The 24,008-nt window shown below is 41.9% G+C and overlaps 1 protein-coding gene across 1 annotated transcript in view; it reads right to left on the reverse strand.

Annotated features, from left to right (window-relative positions):
* Positions 1-24,008, reverse strand: part of myo3b (myosin IIIB) — a 548,412-nt gene that overhangs the window by 478,243 nt on the left and 46,161 nt on the right. The window contains exons 2-3 of the mRNA XM_078227705.1: positions 22,852-23,035; positions 21,182-21,316 (exon numbers count right to left, since the gene is read on the reverse strand). Coding sequence (XP_078083831.1) covers positions 21,182-21,316; positions 22,852-22,998 — 282 coding nt within the window. The 5' untranslated portion in view covers positions 22,999-23,035. The remainder of the gene's footprint in view (positions 1-21,181; positions 21,317-22,851; positions 23,036-24,008) is intronic.

Below are 24,008 nucleotides of genomic sequence, written 5' to 3' on the forward strand. Positions count from 1 at the left end.
CTGGGGTGTATTCCATCTGGTCTCAGTTATTTACCCACCTTCAGACCTTTCTGCTTCCCGAACACCTTCTCCTTAGTGATGGCCACTACATTTACCTCAGCCCCCTGACTCTCGAAGTTCTGGCATTTTACTGGTGTCTTCAACCGTGAAGTCTGATACAAAGTACCCATTCAGGTCCTCTGCCATTTCTTTGTCCCCCATTATTATTTCTCCAGCTTAATTTTCCAGTGGTCCAATGTCCATTCTTGCCTCTCTCTTACCTTTTATATATCTAAAAAAAAACTCTTGCAATCTTCTTTTATGTTACTAGCTAGCTTACCCTCATATTTCATCTTCTCCACCCTTATTGTTTTTTTAATCGTCCTCTGCTTGCTTTTAAAAGCTTCCCAATCCCCACTATTCCTCATCTCACGTTATGCTCTTTCCTTTGCTTTTATGCTATCACTGATTTCCCTCGTCAGCCATAGTTGCCTCGTCCTCCCCTTATCATGCTTCCTCTTCGAGTCATAGAGGTTTACAGCATGGAAACAGGCCCTTCGGCCCAACTTGTCCATGCCGCCCTTTTTTTTTTAAAACCCCTAAGCTAATCCCAAATGCCTGCATTTGGCCCATATCCCTCTCTACCCATGTAACTATCTAAATGCTTTTTAAAAGATAAAATTGTACCCGCCTCTACTACTACCTCTGGCAGCTTGTTCCAGACACTCACCACCCTGTGTGAAAAAATTGCCCCTCTGGACACTTTTGTATCTCTCCCCTCTCACCGTAAACCTATGCCCTCTAGTTTTAGACTCCCCTACCTTTGGGAAAAGATATTGACTATCTACCTTGCCTATGCCCCTCATTATTTTATAGACCTCTATAAGGTCACCCCTCAGCCTCCTACGCTCCAGAGAAAAAAGTCCCAGTCTATTCAGCCTCTCCTTATAACTCAATCCATCAAGTCCCGGTAGCATCCTAGTAAATCTTTTCTGCACTCTTTCTAGTTTCATAATATCCTTTTTATAATAGGGTGACCAGAATTGCACACAGTATTCCAAGTGTGGCCTTACCAATGTCTCGTACAACTTCAACAAGACGTCCCAACTCCTGTATTCAATGTTCTGACTGATGAAACCGAGCATGCCGAATGCCTTCTTCACCACTCTGTCTACCTGTGACTTCACTTTCAAGGAGCTATGAACATGTACCCCTAGATCTCTTTGTTCTGTAACTCTCCCCAACGCCCTACCTTCTTCCTTGGAATGAATTTATGTTGTGGCCTTCGGAATTATCCCCAAAAACTCGTGTCACTGTTGTTCCTGCTAGGCAACTTTTCCAATCAAATCTGGCCAGCTCCTCCCTCATGGCCTTGTAGTTTCCTTTACTCAATTGTAGCACCGTAAATCCAATTCCAACATCTCCCTCTCAAACTGCAAGGTGAATTCTATCATATTGTGGTCACTGCCCCCTCGGGGTTCCTTCACCTTAAGTTCCCTGATCAAGTGTGCCTCATTACACATCACTAGATCCAGAAGTGCCTTTTCCCTAGTGGGCTCTTGCACAAACTGTTCCAAAAACCCATCCAGTAGACATTCCACAAATTCATTATCTTGGGATCCACTACCAACTTGACTTTCCCAGTCCACCTGCATATTGAAATCCCCCATGATTACTGTAATATTGCCTTTCTTACACACCTTTTCTATCTCCTGATTTATTTTCAGTCCAACATCCTGACTACTCCTAGGGGGTCTGTGCATAACTCCCCATCAGAGTCTTTTTCCCTTTGCAATTCCACAACTCTTCCCACACAGATTCTACACCGTCCAACCCTATATCACTTCTTGTTAATGATTTAATTTCATTTCTTACCAACAAGGCAACCCCATCTCTTCTACCCATCTGCCTGTTCTTTCGAAAGGACACATATCCTTGGATATTCAGATCTCACCTCTGATCCCCTTGGAGCCACATCTCTATGATGCCCACAACATCGTACCCTCCAATTACAATGTGTGCTTTTGTTTACATGTGCAAACTTATCAAGAACACTCAAGACTGCTGAAACGGTTTTGAATGAAAGACAGAGCAACTACGAGCTCCGAGTACAGTGGAGATAAAGAGAATGATTGCTCAGTACCACTTTAATTGAGAACCAAATTCCAGATCACCTATCAACCCTTTGGAAGTAGATATCCTAAAACATTAGGACTGTTCCCATTATCCTACAGAACAATAGCTGTTTTACAATCATACAAATTATAAATACAGGATCCTTATTAACTGAAAAGGGAGTTGAACGGCATGCAGATCAATGTCTGTTACTATTAGTTAGATGTTGAGACAACATGACATGCTGTGGGAACAAATCAATGTCATCCCAATCCTTAAGTGTGCTTGGAACATGGTGAGGTTAATCCTTCATCTATCTAAATAAATGTCTTCAAATTTGACTTTTGGGCATACAGCCAACAACAAGAGGCCCTGGGTCATGATGAGATTCCAATCTCATTTAATTTCAGCAGGCAAGCTGCATTGGTTCAATCTAGTGGTTCAACAGAGTTAGCCAGGCTGAAGCCTGAAATGAGCAAATGTTACTTTCAGGTGGCCTTTTTACTTCCATTGTCATGGAACTGATCAGAGCCTACACTGCACAGAAAAATTGATGGCACTGAAATGCTCATTGCCACTTTGGGGATTGTGGCTACAGGGTTGGGAATTACCACTCTTTAGCTGATGAATGGTACCCCTGAGACCTTTGATAAAGGCTGTATCCTCCAAGTAAAAATATCAACAAAAGCAATTGTGGAAACTTATTTTCTATTTCTTTTACCATGGACTGACAAGTGTATTGACAGGAGGCTAAATGGAAAAAAGTATTGAATTAATTAATTTTTTTCAACGTCTGTGCAATTTGTATTAGTTTCTGATTCTTTAAAATCTATGAGGTACATGTTGTTTGTGTTCTGCTTCTTGCACATTAAATTTGAGAACATTAGGTGAAATTGGGACAGAATTCTCCATATAAACATTGTGACATAAAATGAGTGTGACTATTATGTCAGCAGCAGATTTCTCATTATATTGCTCAAAACAAATCAAAGATTTTGTTGTCCTGGGGAAGATGGTAATAATGGATACTGGAAGTATGGGGATAATGGATAGCGGCAGTGAATAAATTTAAGAAAGTTCATAAATGTATTATCGAAAGACAAAGTTCCTTGTTCCTTGGAAAATTAACAGTTGCAGAAGTAACATTCGATTGCAGACAGTAAACAAAATTGCAAGTGGTTTAATGAAACCCCAGTAGTGTAAATAAACAATCCTCCCACAATTAAGAGGAATAAAAAGAAGAAGCTAATCCCAACTGATGTTCAACCTTATTTATATTTAGCAGCCATAATTACCTAATCACTATTTTTCCCTGCTTTCGTTTCCACAGCTCATCTCTTTTCATATTTATAAATTTTGTGCCTGTGGATATTGTTTTAAAGATAATGAATGGAAACTACAAATGCCTTCATGGGATCTTTCAGCCTCACAAATCGATAATTTCTTCACAGGAACTAGAATTTTGAAGTGCACATTATCTGATATCAGAATTTTCTGATATCATTTCAGGTGAAAAGTTATTTCTGGCATTGTCCTGAGAAAGTGATATTGCATCTTCTCCTTGAATCTCATGTAATTCTTTTACAGAAGGTGCTCTCAGAAAAAGTAAAAGATTCCAGGGTTTTGACTCGATGATAATATGATCAGTTGTAGAATATCCAACTCAAGATGACACTTGACCTGTCAACTTGCATGAAGAAATATCTTATTGGATCTTGGTCCTGGACCCATGTGAATATCTTTTCTCTATGGCCTCTGCACTGTAAATCTTTCTTTTCTCTGTCCATTTTTTACTGTATAAATGCAAACACTGCTATTCTCCTGTATTTGAGTGTGCGCAATTAAACCAACCCTTTGAGTTCATCCTATCGCAAGTTTGTTGTGGGGTTAACAGAAAATTGGATCACATTAAAACTGAGGCGTTGGGAAATACACCGCCGCTTATAGGTGGGTAAGCAAATCAAAAACACCATTCTGCTTACGAAGGGTGGAGAGAGGAGAAATTAGTGCTGTTTAAATTAGGCCCCCATCCCTTTCTGTCCATAACACTGAGTTGGCAGAGGTTAGCATTCAGTGTCAAATGAATTCTAACCTGTGCCAACTCAATAAATGGAAGAGCTAGCTTGTGGCTATTTTCCTTTATCTACCTTCACATAACCCATATCTCAAATGGAGATGCAGGTAACACAGTACAACAGAATTCAACTTCTGATCCTAAGTATAAAAAGGTAATAAAGCAGCAAAAGGTTCTTAAACAGCAATCCAATTTTATTAGTTCAATAAATTATGACTAAAGACCAATCTTTAAGATATTACTAAACTAGAAAGAGTGCAGAAAAGATTTACTGGGATGCTACTGGGACTTAATGCTTTGAGTTATAAGGAGAGGCTGGATAGACTGGGACTTTTTTCCCTGGACCATTGGAGGTTTAAAGATGATCTTACAGAGGTCTATAAAATAATGAGGGGCATAGATAAGGTAGATAGTCAACATCATTTCCCAAAGGTAGGGGAGTCTAAAACTAGAGTGCCTAGGTTTAAGGGGAGAGATATAAATTATCCAAAGGGGCAAGTTTTTCACACAGACAGTGGTGAGTGTCTGGAACAGGGTGCCAGAGGTAGTAATAGAGGCGGGTACAGTTTGTCATTTAAAAAGCATTTAGACAGTTACATGGGTAAGATTGGTATAGAGGGATATGGGCCAAATGCGGGCAATTGCACTCAACCTGACCTGCATTCAACCCTGGAACACCTAGATAACAAAGATACCTATGTCAGACTCCTATTTATTGGCTACAGCTCAGCCTTCAACACCGTTATTCCCACAAAACTGATCTCCAAACTCCGTGGCCTGGGCCTCGGCACCTGCCTTTTTGACTGGATCCTGAACTTCCTAATTCACAGACCACAATCAGTAAGGATAGGCAACAACAACTCCTCCACGATCATCCTCAACTCCAATGCCACGCAAGGCTGTGTTCTCAGCCCCCTACTAGCATGTCAGCTACGACTTTCCCCAACTTTTACAGATGCACCATAGAAAGCATTCTTTCTGGTTGTATCACAGCTTGGTATGGCTTTGCTCTGCCCAAGACCAGGTTGAATGCAATTGCCCGCATTGGGCCCATATCCCTCTATACCAATCTTACCCATGTAACTGTCTAAATGCTTTTTAAAAGACAAAACTGCACCCGTCTCTATTACTACCTCTGGCACCCCGTTCCAGACACTCACCACCGTCTATGTGAAAAACTTGCCCCTTTGGATAATTTACTCCTTATACACCTATGACTGTGTGGCCAAATTCCCCTCCAATTCGATTTTCAAGTTTGCTGATGACACCACCATAGTGGGTCTGATCTCAAACAATGACGAGACAGAGTACAGGAATGAGATAGAGAATCTGGTGAACTGGTGCGGCAACAATAATCTCTCCCTCAATGTCAACAGAACGAAGGAGATTGTCATCGACTTCAGGAAGCGTAAAGGAGAACATGCCCCTGTCTACATCAACGGGGACGAAGTAGAAAGGGTCGAGAGCTTCAAATTTTTAGATGTCCAGATCACCAACAACCTGTCATGGTCGCCCCATGCCGACACTATACTTAAGAAAGCCCACCAAAGCCTCTACCTTCTCAGAAGACGAAGGAAATTTAGCATGTCAGCTACGACTTTCACCAACTTTTACAGATGCACCATAGAAAGCATTCTTTCTGGTTGTATCACAGCTTGGTATGGCTTTGCTCTGCCCAAGACCACAAGGAACTACAAAACATCGTGAATGTCGCCCAATCCATCACGCAAACCAGCCTCCCATTGACTCTGTCTACACTTCCCACTGCTTCGGCAAAGCAGCCAGCATGATTAAGGACCCCACGCACCCTGAACATTCTCTCTTCCATCTTCTTCTGTCGGGAAAGAGATACAAAAGTCTGAGGTTATGTACCAACCGACTCAAGAACAACTTCTCCCCGGCTGCTGTCAGACTTTTGAATGGACTTACCTTGCATTAAATTGATCTTTCTCTACACCCTAGCTATGACTGTAACACTACATTCTGCACTCTCTCATTTCCTTCTCTATGAACAGTATGTTTGTCTGTATAGCGCGCAAGAAACAATACTTTTCACTGTATGTTAATACATGTAACAATAATAAATCAAATCAATTGGGACTGGCTTAATAGTTAAAAACTGGGCGGCATGGACTAGTTGGGCCAAAGAGCCTGTTTCCATGCTGTAAAACTCTGACTCTAATCTTGATAATACCAATCTGCTCTTTAGGGCTGATGGATTTTTGCAAATAGCAGCACCAAGTGTTTACCCCTGAAGGTTTGCCCCGGATAGCATTCAGCATTACTGTATAAAATATGATGCAAAGCACAGCATTCAATTAGATTAAATTTAAGGGCAGATGTCACAAAAAGCATTGGAAAAAATCAGGTACAGTGTTAGCCAAAAGCAATGTATGAGCACTCATTTTTCCCTCTACATTGCATTGGTTTTTTTAAGTGCTACTTCAGAACATTGCAAAAGTCAATCAACCCAAACTGTTTTCAGGCTGAATTTAATAGAACAAAGAACAGTACAGCACAGGAAACAGGCCCTTCGGCCCTCCAAGCCTGTGCCGCTCATTGGTCAAACTAGACCATTCGTTTGTATCCCTCCATTCCCAGACTGCTCATGTGACTATCCAGGTAAGTCTTAAACGATGCCAGCGTGTCTGCCTCCACTACTCTACTTGGCAGCGCATTCCAGGCCCCCACCACTCTGTGTAAAAAACGTCCCTCTGATATCTGTGTTATACCTCGCCCCTCTCACCTTGAGCCCGTGACCCCTCGTGATCGTCACCTCCGACCTGGGAAAAAGCTTCTCACTGTTCACCCTATCTATACCCTTCATAATTTTGTACACCTCTATCAGGTCTCCCCTCATTCTCCATCTTTCCAGGGAGAACAAGCCCAGTTTACCCAATCTCTCCTCATAGGTAAGACCCTCCATACCAGGCAACATCCTGGTAAACCTTCTCTGCACTCTCTCTAAAGCCTCCACGTCCTTCTGGTAGTGCGGTGACCAGGACTGGACGCAGTACTCCAAATGTGGCCGAACCAGCGTTCTATACAGCTGCAACATCAGACTCCAGCTTTTATACTCTATACCCCATCCTATAAAGGCAAGCATACCATATGCCTTCTTCACTACCTTCTCCACCTGTGCTGCCACCTTCAAGGATTTGTGGACTTGCACACCTAGGTCCCTCGGTGTTTCTAAACTCTTGATGGCTCTGCCATTTATTGTATAACTCCCCCCTACATTAGTTCTTCCAAAATGCATCACTTCGCATTTATCTGGATTAAATTCCATCTGCCATTTCTCTGCCCAATTTTCCAGCCTATCTATAATCTGCTGTATTGTCCGACAATGTTCGTCGCTATCCGCAAGTCCAGCCATCTTCGTGTCATCCGCAAACTTGCTGATAACACCAGTTACACATTCTTCCAAATCATTTATATATATCACAAATAGCAGAGGTCCCAGTACAGAGCCCTGCAGACCACTGGTCACAGACCTCCAGCCAGAAAAAGACCCTTCGACCACTACCCTCTGTCTCCTGTGGTCAAGCCAGTTTTCTACCCATCGAGCCACCTCTCCTTGTATCCCATTAGCCTTAACCTTCTTAACCAACCTGCCATGAGGGACTTTGTCAAATGCCTTTCTGAAATCGATATAGACGACATCCACGGCCCTTCCTTCGTCAACCGTTTTTGTCACTTCCTCAAAAAACTCCACCAAATTTGTAAGGCACGACCTCCCTCTTACAAAACCATGCTGTCTGTCACTAATGAGATTGTTCCGTTCTAAATGCGCATACATCCTGTCTCTAAGAATCCTCTCCAACAACTTCCCCACAACGGACGTCAAGCTCATTGGCCTATAATTACCCGGGTTATCCCTGCTACCCTTCTTAAATAACGGTACCACATTCGCTATCCTCCAATCCTCAGGGACCTCACCTGTGTCCAATGAAGAGACAAAGATTTCCGTCAGAGGCCCAGCAATTACATCTCTTGTCTCCCTGAGCAGTCTAGGATAGATGCCATCAGGCCCTGGGGATTTGTCAGTTTTAATGTTTCCTAAAAACCTAACACTTCCTCCCTTGTAATGGAGATTCTCTCTAACGGGTCAACACCTCCCTCTGAGACACTCCCAGTCAACAAGTCCCTCTCCTTTGTGAATACCGATGCAAAGTATTCATTTAGGATCTCCCCTATTCCCTTGGGTTCTAAGCATAATTCTCCTCCTTTGTCCCTGAGAGGTCCGACTTTTTCCCTGACAACTCTTTTGTTCCTAACCTATGAATAAAATGCCTTAAGATTCTCCTTAATCCTATCTGCCAAGAACATTTTGTGACCTCTTTTTGCCCTTCTAACTCCCTGTTTGAGTTCTTTCCTACTCTCTCTGTATTCCTCCAGAGCTCCATCTGTTTTCAGTTGCCTGGACCTAACATACGCCTCTCTTTTCTTTGTGATCAGATCCTCAATTTCCCTGGTTATCCACGGCTCTCGAATCCTACCTTTCCTATCCTTCCTTTTTACAGGCATATGCATGTCCTGCAGCCTTATCAACTGTTCCTTAAAAGACTCCCACATGCCAGACGTGGACTTAGCCCCAAACAGCCTCTCCCAATCAACGGCCACCAATTCCTGCCTAATCCGGCTATAGTTAGCCTTCCCCCAGTTTAGCACCCTACCCTTAGGACAACACTCGCCCTTGTCCATTACTATCCTAAAGTTAACAGAGTTGTGGTCACTATTTGCCACATGTTCCCCTACTGAAACTTTGACGACCTGACCGGGCTCATTTCCCAGAACTAGATCCAGTATAGCCCCCTCTCTAGTTGGGCTATCTGCATACTGTTCCAAAGAACCTTCCAGTACGCATTTTACAAACTCCTCCCCGTCCAGACCCCCAGCCCCAAGCACTTTCCAGTCTATACCAGGGTCACCATAGTCCATAATGGGTCACCATAGTCTCCACACACCCTGACTAAAAAGCAGGCATGGTGGGGAACTCTCACAGGAAAGAATAGCTGCCCCACTCTTAAGTAATGACATTAATAGGCGAGAGGCAGGATTTCCACTTCTCTTAACTGGAAGTCCAGACAATGGACTCAGCAACTCTGTAGTTCCAGCACAGTGGCCACTGCTGGGACTACAGTCAGTTCCCAATGGAGTTTGTCACTGGAACCATACACTAAGGCAAGGGGTGAAGTTTCACTATGGTTAGGCTGGCAGGCCTTCACAAAGGGGTGGGGGTGGGGCAGTCTCTATAAGCAAATTACTGCGGATGCTGGAATCTGAAACCAAAAGAGAAAACGCTGCAAAATCTCAGCAGGTCTGGCAGCATCTGGAAGGAGAGAAAAGAGCTGACGTTTCGAGTCCAGATGACCCTTTGTCAAAGCTGAGGGCAGTCTCTTTTGGGCACAGGGGACATGCAAAAGGAGGTTCTCCACCTTGCTCAACACCAGCCAGTGCAGCTAAAGATGACGTCTCATCCTCCGGGGGGTGGGGGAGGAGAGGGGGTGTGACGTCTCATCCTCTGGTCGGGGGGGTTCCGCTGCCTGTCTGTGGCCGATCACTGGTACCCTACCAGCCACAGATTACTCTTCCCTACAGGGGATGATATGTCCCCCCCCCCCCCCTTCCAGGGGATGATATGTCACACTCCATCTCCACCCCCACACCCCCCCCCCCAACCAGAGGATGAACGTCGGGCCGGAGCCAGCAAAATGCGTATGGGCGCGCTGCAAAGAGGATTCCAGGCGCGGATCTATTTGACTCCCAGATCCGGCACTTAGACTCAAAATGGTAAAATTCCCCCCGTAGTAGCAGAGGTGGAATGAGGCTTTAAGTGGCCATTAAGAGACGTGATGCCTCTCCCAAACCCATAAAATTTCATACAAGTCAGGGAAGGCAGCAAGTTGGTGAAGGCCATGTCCTAGATTTTATGAACACCGTTCCCACCTTCAAACCTGCCAATGGGGAATGTCAAATCCAGTCCTCTATATACTCTGATGCTTCAATAGTAAAATATTTGCATAATATTAACTTAATCATTTCAAGTTTTATTCATTGATTTTTTTTTTAAATAGTGCAACTGGATGATATAAATGTTGATTATGTTTTTCCTCCTTCATTATTTCTTTTTGAGCAAATCATAATTCCTCAAATAAACCAATTTTGAGAGTGATGGACTGAGATTAGGGTCCTTTCAATCTTACATGCTGTCAGTGCTGCTGCTAGTGGACAGTGAACCCAGGAGTACCTCCCTACAGCTAGTTCTCATGATGGGGTTGGAAGAAACAGCACACTTCATATTATTGCATTTTTTATTGAACATCATTCTGATGGCAATGTCATTCTTCGTGCATTCTGCTACAGAAAGGTTAGTCATCAAATAAATGTCACTGTAATTCTGAGAAATGTAAAATACACTGGCTCTTAATTTAATAAGCTGAGTTTTCGGCAAGTGGGTAGTGGGAGAAATTCAAAACTCATCTGCTAGCTCGGAAAAAGGTCCAGGGTATTTTGACTTGGGTAGCTATCAGGGCACCAGAAAATGAGTGCAATCTATTATGAAGGAAGCCATTCACGGCTGCAATTCCAGAGCTTTTTCATTCTAGCTGCCGGTGTTCACTGAGAAGATAATATACTGGTCTGCAAGCAGGGCACCAGTGCGGTTTGGTGCAGCAGTGCACTGTGGAATAGGACATGTGGATGATGTCGTCACAAGAAGCTTGAAAAGAACCTGTGGCGGAAAGGTTAAGGGTGAAGGTTACTTTGACAGCCAGTGGAAAAAACAAAACTTCCCGGTCCAACTGCCTGGTAAAGTGCAACCATCTTGTACACTGCACTTGCAAAATAAATCAAGAAATGAACATGGTCTAATGACCCTTTGGGCAGGGTTAGAGCTTCTCTGGGCATTCCCCTTACCTGCTGCCTTCTCACAGGTCTACCAAATGTTTGTCCTAGTTGTTGAGGCTACAGCTTCTCTTGCTTCAACTGTTTGCCCATTCAAAGAAGTAAAAAAAAAAGCTATAGCTATGATGGACTGTAGGTGGTTAAAGTAAATAAAAAAGCAAACTGGAAGCTCAGAATTGCATGATTCACAATAGCACACATATTTTGATGTTCTAAGTGCCTGCAAATACATGCTCCTTTAAATGCAGAGTCCAGTCATGTTAGTCATTTTGTGAATACAATCCAGCTAGGATTTATTTAACAAGTTTGTCATTGAATGGAAATTCAGACTTTTCCAGGTAAAATTGCACTGAAGTCTTAATGATGTCATTTGAGCCCAATTTTAATCAGACCTCTGCCTCTTTCTGTTGTTGCATTTCCCACCCACGTTAGGTTCACATGTTTCACAAGGAATTGGGTGACAAATTGATTTTTTGCCATTTCAACTACTCAGCTCTCCATTCCCACGGCAAGTTCAGAAAAAACTGGGACTATGACATCATTGTGTCAGATATCTGGTACATCCAAAGAAGTGACATCCCAAAACATTGAGCGAATGGCAATTGTGCTACAGCAAAACACTCAACTGTGCCCTACTCTCCTAAAATGACTACAACCAGCAACTTTGCAATGATTAATTAAATAGGCACCCAGCAACTAAATGCGAGAAGACAGATTCTATCAAGTCAGTACTTTGATCAATGACTACGTCGGAAAGTTTAAGAACTGCAACATCACCGTGAATGGACTTTTCATATTCAAATTATTGCTGATTCAAATGTTTTCAACCAAGTGCGAGGAAAAATAACCCTACACCAAGGTTACATTTCTTGAACGTCCAGCAAATACAAATGAATTTGTGTCAGAGGATCCCCAAGTTTATTAAAACCAACTGTGTGTTGATTGCAAGGGCCCTGGAGCTCTTAAGATATCAAAACTTGAATAGCAAGAGGAAGAGATATCTGACTACAAAGAACACCATATTTACATAAACTTGAATTTTGTATTTATATTACAGATTTGTGGATGTTAATACATGTTAACAGAGCCACGTATATATTCAAAATATGCCTGCAATATGCTCTGAATTTGAAACTAATTGAGAACACAACACAAACTTTTTCAAATCACCAGTCCTGGGCATAACAATAAACTTCCAGGACAGATACAAGAATCAGCACATCACATACATACCAGTATGTATCAGTGAAAAGGAAGGACTGTAGGAAAAGGGATAATCAGCCACGGATATCTAAGGAAATAAAGGAGGGTATCAAATTGAAAGAAAATGCATACAAAGTGGCAAAGATTAATGGGAAACTAGAGGATTGGGAAATCTTTTAAGGTCAACAGAAAACCTCGAAAAAAGCGATAAAGAAAAGTAAAATGATGAGAGAAAACTAGTTCAGAATATAAAAACAGATAACAAACGTTTTTACAAATATATAAAATGAAAATGGTAAGGTAAACATTGGTCCTTTAGAGAATGAGAAGGGGGATTTAATAATAGGAAATGAGGCTGAAGTATTGAACAGTATTTTGTGTCGATCTTCACAATGGAAGGCACAAATAACATGCCAAAAATTGATAACAAGGAGGCTATGGCAGGTGAGGACCTAGAAATGATCATTATCACGAAAGAGATAGTGTTGGGCAAACTAATGGGGCTGAAGGTAGACAAGTCTCCTGGCCCTGATGGAATGCATCCCACAGCATTAAAAGAGATGGCAGTGGAAATAGCAAATGCGCTCGTGTAATTTACCAAAATTCGCTAGACTCTGAGGCAGTTTCAGCAGATTGGAAAACAGCAAATGTGATGCCACTGTTTAAAAAAGGTAGACAAAAGGCGGCTAACTATAGACTGGTTAGCTTAACTTTTGTAATGGGGAACATGCCTGAATCTATCATCAAGCAGGAAATAGTGAAATATCTGAACAGAAATTGTTCAATTGGGCTGATGCAGCATGGGTTCATGAAAGGCAGGTCATGTTTAACTAATTTATTACAATTCTTTGAGGACATTACGAGCGCGGCAGACAATGGGGTACTAGTGGATGTGGTGTATCTAGATTTCCAGAAGGCATTCGACAAGGTGCCGCACAAAAGGCTGCTCTTAAGATAAAGGTGCATGGCGTTATGGTAAAGGGTAAGGACAAGGATAAAGGGTAAGGCGCATGCTGCTGTGCAGAGGGACCTGGGTGTCCTTGTGCATGAATTGAAAAAAGTTGGTTTGCAGGTGCAACAGCTAATTAAGAACGCAAATGGATTTTGTCCTTCATTGATAGAGGTATGGAGTTTAAAAACAGGGAGGTTATGTTGCAGCTGTATAAACTGCTTGTGAGGACACACCAAGAGTACTGTGCACAGCTTTGGTCTCCTTACTTGAGAAAGGATGTACTGGCACTAGAGGGGGTGCAGAGGAGATTCACTGGGTTGATTCTGGAGGTGAGAGGGTTGGCTTATGAGGAGAGACTGAGTAGACTGGGACTAAACTCATTGGAATGCAGAAGAATGAGCGAGGGGATCTTATATCTTATAGAAACATATAAAATTGTAAGACAGAAGCAGGGAGTTGTTTCCACTAGCAGGTGAAACTAGGACTATGGGGCGTTGCCTCAAAATAAGGGTTGTAAATCTGTGGCATTCCCTGCCCAGTGAACAAGTTGAGGCTACCTTGTTGAATGTTTTTAAGGCAAAGATAGATAGATTTTTGAACAGTAAAGGAATTAAAGGTTATGGTGAGTGGGCGGGTAAGTGGAGCTGAGTGCACAAAAAGATCAGCTATGATCTTATTGAATGACGGAGCAGGTTCAAGGGGCCAGATGGTCTACTCCTGCTCCTAGTTCTTATGTTCTTATAAATTCAGATGCAGGTATGAATGTCTAATTGTTTAATGAGAAAGGAGAGAGGATAAATTCTATTCATCTGCTCGTTATCAGAAATATCAGCTGCATAGAGCATATGGTGATAGGGATTTTGTTTCCTCAACTAAATGAGGATTCAAAACTAAATTCATAGGGGTAGGAGTAGGCCATTTAGCCTCGAGTGTGCTCCGCTATTCAACTAGATAAAGGCTGATCATCTACCTCAATGCGATTTTCCTGAGCTATCTCCAGATTTCTTTATGTCATTAGCATCTAGAAATCTATCAGAGAACAAAGAACAAAGAAAATTACAGCACAGGAACCAGCCCTTCGGCCCTCCAAGCCTGCACTGACCATGCTGCCCGACTGAACTAAAACTCCTCGCCTTTCCGGGAACCATATCCCTCTATTCCCATCCTATTCATGTATTTGTCAAGACGCCCCTTAAAGGTCACTATCGTATCTGCTTCCACTACCTCCCACGGCAGCAAGTTCCAGGCACCCACCACTCTCTATGGAAAAAAAACTTGCCTCTCCTTTAAATCTTGCCCCTCGCACCTTAAACCTATGCCCCCTAATAATTGATTCTACCACCCTGAAAAAAAGCTTCTGACTATCCACTCCATCCATGCCCTTCATAATCTTGTAGACTTCTATCAGGTCGCCCCTCAACCTCCGTCGTTCCAATGAGAACAAAAAGTTTGGCCAACCTCTCCTCATAGCTAATGTCCTTTATACCAGGCAACATTCTGGTAAATCTTTTCTGTACCCTCTCCAAAGCCTCCACATCCTTCTGGTAGTGTGGCAACCAGAATTGAATACTATATTCCAAGAGCAGCCTAACTAAGGTTCTATAAAGCTGCAACACGACTTGCCAATTTGTTTTACTGACATTTTTTTGTTCTCAATGCCCCGGCCGATGAAGGCAAGCGTGTCGTATGTCTTCTTGACTAACTTCGCCACCTGCTTTGCCACTTTCAGTGACCTGTATACCTGCACATGCAGATCACTCTGCCTATCAATACTCTTAAGGGTTCTGCCATTTATCGTATATTTCCTATCTGTATTAGACCTTCTAAAATGCATTACCTCACATTTGTCTGGATTAAACCCCATCTGCCATCTCTCCGCCCAAGTCTCCAACTGATCTATATCCTGCTGTATCCTCTGACAGTCCCCATCACTATCCGCAATTCCACCAATCTTTGTGTCGTCCACAAACTTACAAATCAAACCAGTTACATTTTCCTCCAAATCATTTCTATATATTCCAAACAGCAAAGGTCCCAGCAAAGATCCCTGAGGAATGCCACTTGTCACAGCCCTCCATTCAGAAAAGCGCCCGTCCACTGCTACCCTATGTCTTCTATGACCAAGCCAATTCTGTATCCATCTTGCCAGCTCACTGCTGATCTCGTGTGACTTCACCATCGATCTCTGTCTTGAACATACTCAATGATTGTTTGTTCTTTGTTAAAATCAAATCAAAGAAAATTACAGCACAGGAACAGGTCCTTCGGCCCTCCAAGCCTGTACCGACCATGCTGCCCGTGTGAAATAAAACCCCCTACCCTCTAGGGAACATATCCTTCTATTCCCATCCTATTCATGTATTTGTCCAGACGCCCCTTAAAAGCCACTATCATATCTGCTTCCACTATTTCCCCCGGCAGCGAGTTCCAGGGAACCACCACCCTCCGTCACATGTACTGAGATGCAATGAAAAGTATTGTTTCTTGCGCATGATACAGGCAAAACATACCGCTCTTTAAGTACATAGGGGAAAAGGATAGGGTGCAGAATATAGTGTTGCAGCCACAGGTAGGGTGAAGAGAAAGATCAGCTTAATATATGATAGGACTGTTTAAAAATCTGATCACAGCAGAGAAGAAACTGTTCTCGAGTCAGTTGGTATGTGATCTCAGACTTTTGTACCTTTTTCCCGACGGAAGAGTGTATATCCGGGTGCATGGGGGCCTTGATTATATTGGCTGTGTTCCCAAGTGTAGACAGAGTCAATGGATGGGAGGCTAGTTTACGTGATGGACTGGGCTACGTTCACAACTCTTTGTAGCTTCTTGCGGTCTTGGTCAGAGCAGGAGCCATACCAACCTGTGATATAACTGGATAGGATGCTTTCTATGGTGTAAAAATTGATGAGAGTCGTGTTGGACATGCCAAATTCCCTTAGCGTTCTGAGAAAGTAGAGGCATTGGTGAGCTTTCTTAACTGTAGCGTCGGTGTGGAGGGTCCAGGTCAGATTCTTGATGATCTGAACACTAGGAACTTGAAACTCTTGACCATCTCCAATTGTCCCTGTCTACATCAATGGTGATCATGTCCTCCATTACATTTCCTGAAGTCAATGACTAGTTCCTTTGTTTTACTGACATTGAGGGAGAGACATTGTCATCACACCATTTCACCAGATCCTTTATCTTTTCTGTACTCCTTCTCATCATTTTTTTGAGATCTGGCCCACAACAGTGGTGTCATCAGCAAACTTGAAAATGGAGTTGGAGCAGAATTTGGCCACATAGTCATAGATTTATAAAGACTATAGTAAGGAGCCGAGAACAGCCTTGCAGGGTATCAGTATTGAGGATAATTGTGGAGGTGTCATTACTATCCTTACTGATTGCAGTCTATGAGTAACGAAGTTGAGGATCCAGTCACAGAAGGAGGAGCACAGCCCGAGGCCACAGAGTTTGGAGATGAGTTTTATTGGAATTATGGTGTTGAAGGCTAAGCTATAGTCAATAAATAGGAGTCTGACATAAATATCCTTATTATCCAATGTTCCAGGGTTGAGTGTAGGGCCAGGGAGATGGTGTCTGCTGTGGACCTGTTGCAAGGATAGGCTTTTCACAGCCCTCTGGAGCAGAGAATTCAAAAAATTCACCACCCTCAGTCCTAAATGGCTTACCCTTTATTCTGAAGCAAGTGGTTCAAATCAGGAAACTTCCAGACTTGGCAGATCTGCCAAAGGGCCCTGTTCGACCAGATTTTTGGTTTGGGGAGCTGGGGCAGGATAGAATCAGGTCCACCAACCTCGGAAACCAATCTTAGGCTACCACAGGGGCGGGTGAGCAGGTTGGTCAGAAGACTCACTTCATTCCGGTTGTTTTAGATATAAATTTAAGTTTATTCATTAGTGTCACAAGAAGGCTTACATTAACACTGCAATGAAGTTACTGTGAAAATCCCCTAGTCGGCACACTCCAGCACTTGTACACTGAGGGAGAATTTAGCATGGCCAATGCACCTAACCAGCACGCCTTTCGGAGTGTGGGAGGAAACTGAAGCACTGGGAGGAAACCCATGCGGACACAGGGAGAACATTCAGACCCTGCACAGACAGTGACCCAAGTTGGGAATTGAACCCTAGTCCCTGGTGCTGTGAGGCAGCAGTGCTCAGCATAGATGCTGATAAGCCCTCCAGCCCTGAAACCCCCACCAACTCCCATGACCACTCATATTGTCCCATGCCACCTTCAAAGCTACTCATCCAGTATCCAACATCGGCAGACCTCAGGAGCCATGTGGAGATGGAAAAAATGAACTTCTAACAATGTAATACAGCTCCCATGAATATAAGCATGTTAGTGAAAAAAGTCACATTCAAGAAACCTATTTAAAGCTTTTATATATCAAGTGATTAGTCTCTTATAAAATATACTTCTTTTCAGACACTACATCAAACACAATTTACCCTTTAAATAGCCCCTTTAAACTGTCAGTCATACCGTAAACTAAGATAGCCTGACTGAGATAGGAGTAACTTTTGAAACTAAGCCAAGTATTCATAATAATATAACAATAGCCAGTGGGGAAATATCAACAATGACCCCTATTGAAACTGCATGAGCAGATAGTAATTTTTTTCTAACCTACACCAGATAGCCTGTTAACCAAAGCAGTCTAGCAGCTTTTTTAAAAAAAAACTCTGACAGTTTCAGCTTGTTTTATTTTCATGCTTAAAGAGCAGGAGATTTAAAAAACTTCAGATCATGACACTTAAACAGACCTTACCCACCCTTCAAGAGTGTTGAATTCATGACCCCCTACAATGCAGATTAAGGCCCTTGCAATAGCCAAAATGGAGTCTGTCTGAGTTCAACACCAGGTTAAATTCAAACGGCTCTAGATTTGGATTTTCCACCTGTGAATCATGCCCCACTCTCTTCCCCCTGCTGCCGAAAAGTAGATCCGTTGCAAATGAGGGATGAGACTGCATCTGGACCCACCATTTTATAAGGTCCACAGAATCTTCCTACAAGGCAGGAGGTATTGCTGGGTCTGGTCTTTGGGAATGAGGTGGATTAAGGGTCAGTAGGAGAATATTTAGGGGACAGTGTTCATAATGCCATAAGGTTGATATAGTTGTAGAAAAGGACAAGTCAAGGAAAAGGGTAGTCAATATCTTTTCCCAAAGGTAGGGGAGTCTAAAACTAGAGGGCATAGGTTTAAGGTGAGAGGGGAGAGATACAAAAGTGTCCAGAGGGGCAATTTTTTCACAGAGGGTGGTGAGTGTCTGGAACGAGCTGCCAGAGGTAGTAGTAGAGGCGGGTACAATTTTATCTTTTAAAAAGCATTTAGATAGTTACATGGGTACGATGGGTATAGAGGGATACGGGACAAATGCGGGCAATTGGGATTAGTTTAGGGGTTTTTTAAAAAAAGGGTGGCATGGACAAGAGCCTGTTTCCATGCTGTAAACCTCTATGACAAGGCACAATCTAGAGTTAAATAATTGAGGGAGAGTCAACTTCAGTCAAAGGGCACTTGAAATAAATAAACCTGAAAAGCTACAGGGATTGAGGGGAAAGAAAATTGACTGGATTGCTCCATGGAGAGCCACCATAAACTCACTGGGTTAAATTACCTCCTCTATTGCAAATTGATTGTGGCTCTAAATTTAAAAAAATCACTCAACAATTGTGGGTTAATTCAGGAAAGCCAGCATGGATTTGGTAACAGCAAAATCATGTTTAACTAACTTCCTTCAGTTTTTTGATGAGGTATTAGAGAGTGATGATGAGGATCAGGTGGTTAATGTGATGCACTTGGACTTCCAAAAGAGATGTGATAGGTTTGTGAGCAAAATATGAAGCCATAGAATAAATGGATTTGAAGTGAGCTGAGTGACAGGAAAAATATATGAATGATTGTTTTTTTTTGGACTTAAGGGAAACTTAAGAGTGGAGATCCCCAGGGGCTGGTACTAAGTTCTTGATCTATAGTAACTACCTAGACTTGGGCATACAGGACACAACTTCAAGATCTGTGGATGCCACAAACTTGGAAATATTGGGAATCATGAGGAGAACAGTGATAAATCTCAAGGTGACATAAACAGGTTGGTGGAATGGACGGACAACTGGCAAGTGAAATTTAATTCAGGGAAGCAATTCATTTTGGTAAGAAGAATGAGGAGAAAAAGTTAAAAAATAAAGGGTACAATTCTGAAAGGGGAGGAGGGGCAGAAAGACCTGGGGGTATATGTACACAAATCATTGAAAGTGCAGGCCTTTTGAGAAAGCTGTTAGTAAAGAATATGCAGTCCTGGGCTTTAGAAATGGGAGTATAGAGTACAAGGGTAGGGAAGTTATTACAAATCTGAATAAAACGCTGGTTTAGTCTCAACTGGAGCAGTATGTCAAATTCTGGACATCACACCTGAGGAAGGATAGAAAGGCATTAGAGAGGGTGTAGGAAAGATTCACAAGAATGGTTCCAGGTATGAGGAACTTCAGTTGCATGGATAGACTGGAGAAATTGAAGCTTTTCTTTTTGAGGAAGTGAAGGTCAAGAGGAGATTTGCAAAAAACATGATAGGTCTGGTCAGAGTAGATAAACTGTAAGGTCAATAGTTTGAGGACACCAATTTAAGGTGGTTGGCAAAAGCAGCAACAATGACTGAGGAAAAATTACCCCCCCCCCCCCCCCCCCAAACACATACTATATGGTTTGGAATGGGAATTCTCTGCTCAATAGTGTGTGCCTGTGCTATAACCATGCTACGAATCACTCACTTAGGGTATCTGGTGCTGTGTTCATCAATGTGAGGTATCTGATGATATGCCTGTTCATTTGAATCAGGGGTATCATGTTTTGCTCAGCATTCAGATATTTTAAATTTTTGATTATTGATGTGAGCAAGGCTGGTTTTTACATTCCTATTTAGTGTTTCTTTATTACATACAGAATGTGCAAATATTAGCACATTTTCAAATTATGCAATACATTCTCTCTTTGTACAAGGTGTTACAGAGCTTAGATATATTGCAAAGAATAGGAGAAATCAAATCATGAAAGAGTAAATATCAGGTAGAGATAAATCTTTAACGTCTAAATCTTTAATCAGCTTCAAAACAACAAAAGCCACAGATAAATAAGAGAAAACTGCCTTTATCAAGTTTAATTGGAAGGACTGAAGAATGAAGAGGAAGTGGAAATGTCAATAAAAAACATAGAACTGCAATAAACCTGAAAATTTAAGGAAATATGAAGGCAGCTACTTGAACTGATGTTTTATTGTACAGGAAGGTGGGGATGTGTCGTGAATGCAGTGTGTAATTTGCACACAAAAACCGTCCTTTAATTACCAAGGATGAAGCATTCGCAGACATGCAATCTTTGATTTTGTATCCACGTACAAGTATAAAAAATAGTTGTGTTGGAAGAGTACATGGAATTTTTATAACTTCTGCAGGAGTGCCTCAAAATCTGCATCGTCAAGAATCCCTCTATTAAGGGATAGGAGCAAAAGTGGATATGTGAGGTTAGGTCACAGTTCAGCCATGATCTTACGGAATGCCAGATCCAGCTTGAAGGATTAAATAGCCCATTCCTATGTGGGATACAATATTATGTTCTTTGTTGTATTGTTTAGCTTGTATAATTTTTGTATTTATTAGTCAAAAACATGATATGGATTGTCAGTCATAATATTGCTGGCAGAGTAAAATACAGTATCTTAGGTCTTTTCAACATGTACCACTCCTTTATGCAAACACAGCCTGTTGCTAACATTAGTGGAGAAATGTTCAACTGTCCACTATTTTAACTCATATTAAATATAATCAGGCCAATATCACTAACAGCAATTTTTAACCTTACATATTGTTACAAATTTCTTTGGTTTCTTTTATTTTTAAAATGGTCATATATGAAAGTAATTCTAAAACAATGAGCTCCTTACCTCTAGAACTAACCAGAGGTGACCACCAGCTTTCAAGTCTGCTTTATAGAACATTCCATAGAATTTAACAACATTCGGATGACTTGATAATGACTGCAGGATGCTATATTCTGCTTCAATTTCTTCATCAACAACCTGAGGAAATGGTAGAAACAAATGAAGACAATAAACACTCTCGAGGAAATCCCTATAGTAAGAAAGAATTTGTAGTGATTGTAACAGCAGCATATGTTCAGTCTTGGGATTGACTACTACTTTAAACTTTCTTTGACAAGGAAGAAATAATGGCCAGATTTCTCCGGCTGTTCACGTCCCACCATCACTGCCAGAGAACAGAGAATTTGGCACTCAGCCAGATCTCCATTTACTGCAACAGGACAGGAGAATCCCTCTGGTGTGAATGGCCAGAGAATCCTGCCCAATATTTACTTTTCCCCTTTTACAGAAGACTTTATCTGCTGATAAATAACGAAAGGTGATTTTTGTGTACAAGGTGGATGCTAACAATTTGAAAACAAGATAGAAACTAGTCATGCTAAATATGCTTGCATATTATGCATCATGCCTACTTTCGGTTCACATGGGAGCAGGAAGCTCCCATCTGTAATAAGTTGATGTTTTCTTACAATATTGGTATGCAATTGATATGTCACATTCAGGAGAAACACAATGGGCTGGATTCATGTTAGGAATGGGTAACGGGGTTGGAGGTGATTGCAGAGACAGGGAGGGACTTGGCCATGAAAAGATTTGAAAACATGCATCAAGACTTTAAAATAAAGGTGTTGCTTGACCAGGAATTAATGTAGGTCAGCAGGGATGACAGTCACAGGGGCGATGGGGAAGGAGAGTTAAGAAATGGGTAGTAGAGTTTTGAATGACTTCAAGTTTATGGTAGATCGAATGTGAGAGACCAGCCAGAAGTGTATTGGAATAGTCAAGTCCAGAGGTAATGAAGGCATGAATCAGGGTTTCAACAGCAGATGAGCCAAGACAGGGGCAAACGCAAGCGATCGTACAGTGGTCGAAATAGGGAGTGTAGTGGTGAAGCAAATATGAGGATGGAAGCTCATCTCAGAATCAAATGTGACACCAAATGTGGGCAGACTGGCTTAATGTCAGACTGTTGCCAGAGAGAGGGAAGGAGTCAGTAGCTAGGAATCGGAGCAGGAAGTGAAAACAATTACTTCGGTCCTCCCAACACTTAATTACAGGAAATTTCTGCTCATTCAGTATTGGGTGTCAAATAAAAGCAATTTGATAATTTAGTAACAGTGGAGGAGCACAGAGAAGTGGTGGTGAAGGTGTCTTTAGTGTATATGTGAAAACTGTGTTTTTGGATGATGTCATCATGGGGCAGCATGTAGATGAGAAATAGAGACAAGGGATAGATTCTTGGGGAACTCCAGAGGTAACAATACAGAAGCCATTGCAAATAATTCTCTCGCAACATTTAGATAAATAAAAATGGAACCACATGAGTATAGTCCCACCCAGCTACATGACAATGGAGAGGCATTGGAGGAAGAAGGTATGGTCAATTGTGTCAAAGGCTGCAAACAGGTCTAGGATGAGGATGGAATATTTACAATTCAAAAGGGGTATCTCACAATACCAGAAAGGATATTCAACTTATGAACAGAATTACAAGAAAATTCTTAAGTACTAACACTGATAGGATCCAGCACTTTAACAGCTGCTTGGCTACCATCTTTCTTGTTACAAACTTTGTAGACTTTTCCGTAGGTTCCTTTTCCAATTGTCTCTATTATTTCCCAGATACCTGTGGGATCTTCCAATGTCTCAAGGCCAATCATGTTGGTATTCTGCAAGAAGGAGCCATAAAACAATTTCCTGGAAAATAAAACCTGGAATTAATATCTTGGATATGAATTAAAGTTGATGTGACCTATTTATATATTTTTCTGTAATTAGGGCTGAGAAACAGACGGCTGTTAGGAACAAAGTAAATGTGATTAAGGGTATAATATTATGGGCGGCACCTGAATAATCAGCAGGAAATACATCTCCACTGATATCTGCTTCCCCACAGAATCTCATCAGCCAATTCGAAAAAGCGAGGAGTATTAATTGGCTGAGGTGAGACTCCTAACCAGCCCTGCAGTCCCAGTAGCACTACTGGGAGCGGTTGCTGCATTCTGACCCAGCCAGAATGCAGCCAAAAGTGAGAGGATCATAAGGCAGAGATTTATTTTTTGGGGGGGGGTGGTTCTCTAACCTTCTCTTCCTGAGATCGAAGCAGATTTTCCCCAGCCTACAACTCCTGTCCCTGACCTCCTTCCACTAGCCTCAAAATTGAAGTCGAAGCAGTCCTTAAGTGGCCGCCTTGCCTACCCCTCATAAGACTATAGAAAGGTTGGGGGCTGGCAGCAGGTAAGCCACTTTGGGTATTTTTTGCAAACCCACCAATGGGTTTACCTGCTGTAAAATTCTGCCCTCATGGTGCAATATTCTAGAATTTGTAATTAAAAATAACAATTCTTGAAGTTCCACAAAAGTCAACATCATGAATATTTCAAATTCAGAAGCAAAGTATTGCACATTTTCAAAATCTGAAATAAAAAGGTGTTGGATTCAATAGAGTACATAAGAGTATCACACCCATGAGTTCTAAAAACATACTTGAGTATGAATCCAAAATGAACATTTTCTTGTAAAATCAAATGGACTGGAGAGATTTGGTGACCTTGTCTTGACGAAGTCATTAAAATGAGAATGATCCTTCCTATGATCATAACTGTATTTCTCCAACTAAATAAAATGGGTGGCTTCACAATACTGCTGTAAACCTTTGCTCCAAACTTGA

The sequence above is a fragment of the Mustelus asterias genome, chromosome 14 (genome assembly GCF_964213995.1).
Source record: "Mustelus asterias chromosome 14, sMusAst1.hap1.1, whole genome shotgun sequence".
Classification (NCBI taxonomy): domain Eukaryota; kingdom Metazoa; phylum Chordata; class Chondrichthyes; order Carcharhiniformes; family Triakidae; genus Mustelus; species Mustelus asterias.